This window comes from Mastomys coucha, unplaced genomic scaffold, assembly GCF_008632895.1.
Source record: "Mastomys coucha isolate ucsf_1 unplaced genomic scaffold, UCSF_Mcou_1 pScaffold22, whole genome shotgun sequence".
Lineage (NCBI taxonomy): Eukaryota > Metazoa > Chordata > Mammalia > Rodentia > Muridae > Mastomys > Mastomys coucha.
This window is the reverse complement of record NW_022196905.1, coordinates 23809493-23818108: the sequence shown is the minus strand read 5'-3', so window position 1 is coordinate 23818108 and position 8616 is coordinate 23809493. Positions and strand designations below refer to the sequence as shown.

At 45.4% G+C, this 8616-nt stretch overlaps 1 protein-coding gene across 1 annotated transcript; it reads left to right on the top strand.

The window, feature by feature from the left end:
- On the top strand, positions 1-3797 carry Ppia (peptidylprolyl isomerase A). Its single transcript, XM_031340267.1, has 5 exons — positions 1-194; positions 2143-2173; positions 2266-2354; positions 2918-3090; positions 3463-3797. The coding sequence occupies exons 1-5, from the start codon at positions 126-128 to the stop codon at positions 3593-3595; spliced, it is 495 nt and encodes a 164-aa protein (XP_031196127.1). The 5' UTR covers positions 1-125; the 3' UTR covers positions 3596-3797.
- Positions 3798-8616: the final 4819 nt, after the last annotated feature.

Here is an 8616-nt window from a genome sequence, read left to right as displayed (position 1 = left end):
TTGATCCAGGTCCAGGCGCGCGACTTGGTAGTGGGTGGGGCTCGAACCGGGTATAAAAGAAGCGGCGGCGAGGCTCGTGCCGCTTTGCAGACGCCACTGTCGCTTTCTCGCCGCTTGCTGCAGTCATGGTCAACCCCATCGTGTTCTTCGACATCACGGCCGATGACGAGCCCTTGGGCCGCGTCTCCTTCGAGGTCGGGTGGGCCGTGGTGCTCCAGGGTGGGATCCTGGGGGCGCTGGAGGGGGAGGCTCCCTCGGTCGCGGGCCGACCCTCTGGAGGAGCGAGCGCGGGCGGCGGCGCCATTTCCTGACGAGGGGCCATTTTGGGAGGCCGGCGAGGCGCGGGGAGGCTGGGCGGGCGGCGGACAAAGCCGGGCGGGGCGCGGCCGTTGGGGGGAGGGGGCTGCCCCCGCCCGGCTCGGCCTACCCGCGGGCGCACGTGGCTGCGTCCTGTGCGGCCCTGCGAGGCCGGGCGCACGTGCTCCGAGCCTCTCCCTTCTTGGAGCCGTTGGGCCCCGCCCTGCTCAGCTGCGGCGCTGCAGCCCTGCGGGCCTCTTCCTGACCTCCTTCCCGGAGCCGCTGCCTTTTAGTCGGATCTGGGCAGGAACTCTGCCTAAGGTCTCAAGGACGGGGCTTGGCGAGCCGGTACGTGCTCGTTAGTCCGGTTAAATCTAATGGTTCCTAAATCTAGTGGTTCCTACGAAGGATATAAAATAGAGTCTGGTGGCAGGCTTTTGAGTGTGAATTGAGCATTTGGCCATTTGGTCCGAAGCAACAACATTTGGTTAGGGAGGCCCAAAATACCCCTCTGCGTCCCCCTCCCCCGAGCGAGCGGAAACGTGAAAGGCCTGGCTTTGCTGGTGCCCAAGGACCGCCTCCTGTCGCAGTGATGGCGCAGCGGGGGAGGTGCTCTGGAACCCCTCCCTATTACCCTCTCTGAAACAGGCATGTTATGACTGGCCACGCTGCAGTTTTGCATTGGACCAAGGTGGTTTGCCAGTGGTTACCTACTTAATTAGTTCTGGAGGTGTTAAGTGGCTGCTTTAAAGATCAGTTAGTAATTAGAGTACCCTAAGCAATTGGCGTGCTGCTTTTACAAAATTAAATATTCTTGTTAACCTCAGTAGCCCTTAGGCCACAGTGAAATGTTACTTAATGTCTGTTCTGTTAAACTGTTACTCCAGAAACTATCACTGGTGAGTTTTGATGATCTTAACTCCAAAGCTAGATCTCCCCATTCCCCACCTCCCACAGTGCTGGATACATAATAGGTAGGCACCTGAAGAGAGCGCTAGGTTCTAATTAGTCCTCAGCCAGTGTATCTAGTCAGAGCTGATAATTGACAAGGACTCTTGTGGAAACTTGGCCTAAGCTTAGTGTTGTAGGAGGTTAGTATCAGGTTATCTAGAGCTTAATGGGAATGAGGCGATCTATGGGTCGGTACATAGGTGAGAATAGAGGTGGAGCTGCCAAGAAAGGCTTTGAAGTCATACTTGGATAGAAAAAAGTAGACAAAGAATCACATTTATTTAACTACTTAAACCATAAATATATTCCTCCAAGAGAAATGTAGATGCTGCAACTGATGTTGTGGTGTTGAACTAGCTATGAAAGGACTTGTAAAACCCTGAGGAATTGTTCAAATCCCCTACAGTTAGGTAAGGGACCTAGATAGGGACCACTCGCCTGATGCTTAAAGCTATGCTATCCTGACAAGTTGAGGTGATAGCATTTTCATAGCCAGATGCCAACACAGTTTACCTAAACATGCATTGTGTGACAGTGCTTTGAGAATTCTTGACTTTATGTTTCAACAAGTTAGGAGCAATGGTAACTTTTGAGGAGCCTCAAGTCTATTCAGAAGTAGGTGTGATGTATTAAAAGTGCTTGAGTCATGCTTAAGGAGTCTGTCACTATTTTAAGTAATGATTTTCTTCATATCTTTTGGTTCTCATGTTTCTCAGCTCAACTCTGTAGGACCTTAAAGCTGATAGGTGTGATTCTCACTAGGAATTAATGCTGTTACCAAGTAGTGTTCTAAGTGAGAATGAATTTGTGATTCCCAAATCTCTAAAGCTAGGGGCTTAATAGCATGAGACTGTTCACCTATATATTAATTAGCTGTTTTTGTTTTTGTTACAGCTGTTTGCAGACAAAGTTCCAAAGACAGCAGGTTGGTTTCATCTTCTAGATTTAATAAGTTTCATGGGTAAAACTATTATAAATAGAAAGTATATGTATGTACATGTTTTTTGTTTTTAACAGAAAACTTCCGTGCTCTGAGCACTGGAGAGAAGGGATTTGGCTATAAGGGTTCTTCCTTTCACAGAATTATTCCAGGATTCATGTGCCAGGTATGAAATTGAAATTTTTGGTTCCTTTGATTGAGCCAGCATGTTTCAGTTGCACTTTACTTGAGCTAATATATTTCCAGTTACCTTTTTTTTTTCTGTATATGAACATAGCAGTACATGTCAGTTCTTCTGAGCCTGGTGACTGACCCTTTACTTGGCACTGGCCCCAGCACGGGTTTTGTTGTTCTGAGACAGTATCATGTAATGCAGGCTGGTCTTAAACTCCTTATCCACTTGTCTCTTCTTCCTGTGTGCTGGGATTTCAGATGTGTTAACACACCAACCTTGTAAAATCTGTACCTTGGATTGGGTGTAAGTCTACATAAGGGCTCCTATAAAAAGCAGGTTGTGGCAGCACCCCCAGTCAACCAGCCTTGCTATATAGCTTTAAGCCCCAGGCTAATGAGATCTGAAACAAAAGGTGGGCAGACAAATTGGAACACTGCTGATATACTGTGCCATGTGTATATAACAACAAGAAAATTAGAAATGGCATAAAAGCTGTACCTTGGATTCTTTTCAGTTAATATTGTCAAAGTGACATTACTATCTGATTTTTACAGGGTGGTGACTTCACACGCCATAATGGCACTGGCGGCAGGTCCATCTACGGAGAGAAATTTGAGGATGAGAACTTCATCCTGAAGCATACAGGTCCTGGCATCTTGTCTATGGCAAACGCCGGACCAAACACAAACGGTTCCCAGTTTTTTATCTGCACTGCCAAGACTGAATGGTAAGAGACATTATTATGGGACCTGTGAAAGAGTACAAAGCCCTGCTGAGGGACACTTGTTTTAATGTTCCTTTCATTCTATCTCTTAAAATAGTGCAAGTTGAGCCAGTAAGAGTGCTGATTTTACTTGTGTTGGATTATTTGGTAGCTGTTTTCTTTTGTTTCTGGTCTTTTGAGACAGGGTTTCTCTGTGTAGCCCTGACAGTCCTGGAACTTACCCTGTAGATCAGCCTGGCCTTGGTAACTCAGAAATCTGCCTGCCTCTGCCTCCCAAGTGCTGGAATTAAAGCACAACCAACCAGCTTGGTAGCTGTTTTTCTTTAATGTTTGATTTACCTTTGGTTGCTGATAGTAGTGATCATTCTTCTACAGGCTGGATGGCAAACATGTGGTCTTTGGAAAGGTGAAAGAAGGCATGAACATTGTGGAAGCCATGGAGCGTTTTGGGTCCAGGAATGGCAAGACCACTAAGAAGATCATCATTTCCGACTGTGGACAACTCTAATTTCTTTTGACTTGCGGGCATTTTACCCATCAAACCATTCCTTCTGTAGCTCAGGAGAGCGTCCCCACCCCATCTGCTCGCAATACCCTGTAATCTCTGCTCTCACTGAAGTTCTTTGGGTTCCATATTTTCCTCATTCCCCTTCAAGTCTAGCTGGATTGCAAAGTTAAGTTTATGATTATGAATAAAAACTAAATAAGAACTGTTTGTCCTTCTTTGTATTGGAGTGTTTGGTATAGGTCTCTGAGCAACTGGTTAGGTTACTTGATTATGACTATAGCAGTGCTCTGTAAGGTTTTCCTCTAACGCAAGAGGTCTTAACTGCCACCGCAAGAGGTCTTAACTGCCACCGAGTATCTTTGGGGGGCAGTGGTGGGGATTAAGGAACTTTTCCGAGACTGAGTAAATTATGTAGAGATGATTCCTGTAAATTTTTGTGGATACTGCCACATGGACATAAATCCTTAAAACCTATGTGAAGATGGAAGACCCAAGCGGATGGAAATCTGGCCAATGAAGTTAAGCTTCAGTTTGGGCTGGAGATGGATTTGTGCTTAACAGCATAAAGTGCTTTTCCAGAACCACATGGCTGCTTGCTAGTAATTTAAGATCCAGGGCATCCAGTGCCCTCTTTTGGTCTCTTAGGATATCTGGTGCACAAATATGGATACATACAGGCAAGACACTCAAAATTCAGAAGTTATTCTTGACTGTTTTGGTGTATGTGTTGCTTATGGGAGCTGGAGGCTTCAGATGTGGGTACTGAGAAGTGAGCTCAGCCTTTGCAAGTGCTGAGCCATCTAACTCCTAAAAAGCTTTTTAGTTTGCATTCTGTGGGGGATGGGGAAGTGGAGATCTAGGACTACTTAGGATGTGTTTACCAGGGTTTGACCTCAGGACTCCAGGTTGTTGACACTTTGCCCACTGAGCCATCTTGCTAGCTCCAATATTTCATGTACATTACATTGTTCTTAAAATGTTTTAAGATTAGATGTAGTTTACATCTAACTGGGGTTAGACTATGTTAAAACATCCCTTTCAACAACTCCAGAGAATGTCAGTTTTTGTCAGAATTTCACAAACCTACATGGACCTAGGAAAGGAATTCTCAATAGAGGAATTGCCCCTTCATCACATTGGCCTGTGACAAGTCTGGGGCATTTTCATAATTGCCAACTGAGGTAGGAGGCTCAGCCCAGTGCAGGTGGTGTCAGCCCTACTGAGAAAGGTGAACAAGGCATGGGAGCAAACTGCAGTGTTCATATTTCTACTTGAGGCCCCTGCATTTAGTTCCTTAGCTTTCCTCCATGAGGGACAGACAGTAAAGTGTAAGATGAAATAGACCCTTTCTTCCCAAGTCATGGTGTTCACAGCAATAGAGAGCAAACTAGAAATGTTATTTCCCTCTTAGTCTATATACAAGTCTTGTCTGCTTGCCTTCTCATGAGTGCACATGCACCTGTGAATGCAGATGCCCATGAGGCCAGAAGATGCCAAAGTTGGGTCCCTTTGGAGCTGGACCTGATAATGCTTGTTTGGGAACCCAACTTGGGTCCTCTGCAAGAGCAATACACCACCACTGAGCTGTTTCTCCAGCCCTATTTTTTTTTTTTAAGTCATATATATACGTGCAGATGGGAAAACAAAAAAAATTTTTTTTTAATTTAAAAAGAGAAAAAGTGCTAGGTGGTGGTGGTGCATGCCTTTAATCCCAGCACTGAGGCAGAGGCAGGCAGATCTCCGAGTTCAAGGCTAGCCAGGCCTACAAGTTCTAGGATACCCAGAGCTACACAGAGAAAACCTGCTCAAAAACCAAAACATTTGTTAATGTCTGCTATAAACCTGTAATGGTCAGAGATGCGAGGTCTTGTAATTGATACAATCTAAAAACTAATCAGAAAATAACTTCCTGAGAATGGAAATACAGAGCCTCAAGCCAGACAAGGTGCTAAAGGCCTGTTTTTCTTCACTTTAGGAAGTAGAGACAAAAAGTATCAGTTTAAGGCTAACTTCAGCTATATGAGTTTCACACCTGCTTAAACTAAATGAAACATTGTTACATACAACCCAGAGCCTCAAACGTACAAGGTGAAAGTCCTACCACTGAGCTATGGTCCTAGCCCCTCCCCTGAGGACCTCCAACCACCAGATTGCACTCACGGAACACCAACTGCCTTAACGTGGGACCCAGCCCTGAATTTTTTCTCACAGGCAGTCATAAAATCAAAAGCTGACTCAGCACTGAGACTAGATTCAAATGTGAGGTTAAAGTGGTTGTTCGGCAGATCACTCACTGGAAATGTATGTGTTGGGGTCGGGGTGGGGGGGGCAGTGACAGAAAGTGACAGGGGTCTGGGGTAGGCTTTCACTTTCTGGCTCAGCCTGGCTTGGAACTCACTAGGTGACACAGGCTGGCCTTAAGCCTGCAGCATCCCTAACTCAGCCATTCTCCAAAGTGCTGGGATATCCAGTGAGAGCCCATGTCTGGCTTGAAGAGGTTACCATTTATTCTTTCTGTAGAGCATGTAGTCTGAGGGGTAAAAAACATCTTTCGCCTGATGGTTTTGACATGTTCAAGATGTTGGCCTGAATCAGTAATTTCCTCTTTGTAATGGCAAAACCCCTTCCTCCTCCTATCACTGTGACTTCAGATTTTTTTAGACCTCCTGTGTGTGAATATATGTTTTTTAAAATTGGTTTTATTTTATAAATAGAAGTTTAAAAAATTTAAGAGGCTATGACAGGAAGAGCACTACCAGTATAGCCTGAGTTACAGTGGAAGAGCCAATCTCAACAAGCTGGGGTGGATGACACCTACAGGCTCAACACTCGGGAGGGAGGCAGAGGCAAGAGGATCACCACAAATTTCAGGCGAGCCAGGTCTACATAGTGAGTTCTAAGCTAATCAGAACCATAGAATGAGACCCTGTCTCAAAACAAATACCCCAGACCAAACAAGAATGAATCTACCTATTTGAATGTTGCATAATTTGTGCCCTAAAACTTTGTGTGGAAATTTAATCCCCATTGTGAAATACTAAGAGGGCAGAAAAAAATAGCTGGCTCTGGTGTTTAAACGTATGATTTGTGTGTTTGTTTGTTTGTTTTCCTTTTCTGTAGTCTTCAGTGACCTGGAACTTATTCACTTTGAGCCTATAGCCCACCTCTCCTCCCAAGTGCTGAGTGCTGGTGTCAAAGGGGTGCACAGTCACTAGGGCCCGATCTTCAGAGCTGAGGAGTGCTTGATAAGTAGTTGGTAAGTGGGTGAATGGCTGAGGTGGGTGAGTGACAGGGAGAGAGGACAGGAGAGCCACCTCTACACAAAAGTGTTCCTGATTTGAACCCTTTGATCTTTTACCAGCAAGGAGGCTGCTGCCAGCTGTGACCCTTGACCTTGAACCAGAACCGTGAGCTTTATAAGCCTGTGTGTAGTCTTTCTTTTTTTCTTTCTCTTTTGTTTTTTTCCAGACAGGGTTTCTCTGTGTAGCCCTGGCTGTCCTGGAACTCACTCTGTAGACCAGGCTGGCCTAGAACTAAGAGATCCACCTGCCCATGCCTACCAAGTGCTGGGATTAAAGTGCCACCACTGCCCAGCTGTAGGTAGTCTTTCATAGTTGTTTTTGCAGTGAGTTTATTCTTGTGCTATAGGTTTTGTTTCTTCTCAGATTTTTTTTTTCCTGTAAGGCTTCCACTTCTGGCTTGAACCATTTTCTGGTTCCTTCTTGGTGAAGAAGGCCTCACTGTGGTAGGGGAGTTCATGTACAGGTTAATCACACCAGGAGCTCTTGCATGTCAATGATACATGGGAGGTGCTTTGTTCACCTGGATGATCAATGACTAGAGAAGCTACATCTAGACACTTCAGATCAGCACTGCTTTCTGCTCTTCCCAGCATGTGCAGCAAAATACAAAAAGACAAAAACAAAACAAAACAAAACCCAGCATTTGTTTTGGACCACAGACAGTGTCCAGCCCAATAGGAGGCCTGGACACACCAACTCCAGCATTCTAACACCTGAATTACACATACTACTTCTTTGAAGTACCATCTTTCAGATACTTGATGCTTTTCAGACATGCATATCTGCCACGTGAGGCCTGGGAACCTAACTCAGCTCCTCTGTAAAAGCATCGAGAACTCTTTACTGCTGAGTTCCTGGAACACATCAATGCACCTTTCTCCTCCCCACACTTTTTTTGAGGGTGACAGCCAGAGAACCAGTCTTTGTAGAGAACAACCCTTCTACAAAGCATATGGCAGAATTTTAATAATACATGGAATTAAGAGAAAGACTTAGGAAGGAAGTCATCCCACCAATAGAGGAAACCAAACTTGTTCACAGAGAATCCAGCAGAGGAAGAAAATTCATATACAATCAGCTACAGACACACAAGGTTCCCTACCCTGGGTGAGGCCACTGGCATGGGTTGGAAGCACCGGTGTATCTGACAGACACTTCAGGAAGATTCTCAACAGTTCACATCAAAGAAGCTGGAACTGAGCCCGGCGGTGGTGGCACATGCCTTTAATCCCAGCACTTGGGAGGCAGAGGCAGGTAGATTTCTGAGTTAAGGCCAGCCTGGTCTACAGAGTGAGTTCCAGGACAGCCAGAGCTACACAGAGAAACCCTGTCTCAAACAAACAAACAAACAAACAAAAACCAGGCTGGAGAGATAGCTCAGCAGTTAAGAGCACTGACTGTTCTTCCAAAGGTCCTGAGTTCAATTCCCAGCAACTACATGGTAGCTCACAACCATCTGTAATGGGATCTGATGCCCTCTTCTGGTGTGTCTGAAGACAGCTACAGTGTACTCATATAAATAAAATAAATAAATAAATCTTAAAAAAAAAAAAAAAGTTGGGGGCTGGAGAGATGGCTCAGTGGTTAAGAGCACTGACTGCTCTTCCAAAGGTTCTGAGTTCAAATCCCAGCAACCACATGATGGCTCACAACCACCCGGAATGAGATCTGATGCCCTCTTCTGGTGTGTCTGAAGACAGCTACAGTGAACTTATTTAC

What these genes read in the sequence shown, in the direction of transcription:
- Ppia (XM_031340267.1), top strand. Translation starts at nt 126, where the DNA reads ATGGTCAACCCCATCGTGTTCTTCGACATCACGGCCGATGACGAGCCC. An exon ending in CAAAGTTCCAAAGACAGCAG is followed by an intron (nt 2,174 to 2,265) that starts GTTGGTTTCATC and finishes TGTTTTTAACAG; the next exon opens with AAAACTTCCGTGCTCTGAGC. An exon ending in TTCCAGGATTCATGTGCCAG is followed by an intron (nt 2,355 to 2,917) that starts GTATGAAATTGA and finishes TGATTTTTACAG; the next exon opens with GGTGGTGACTTCACACGCCA.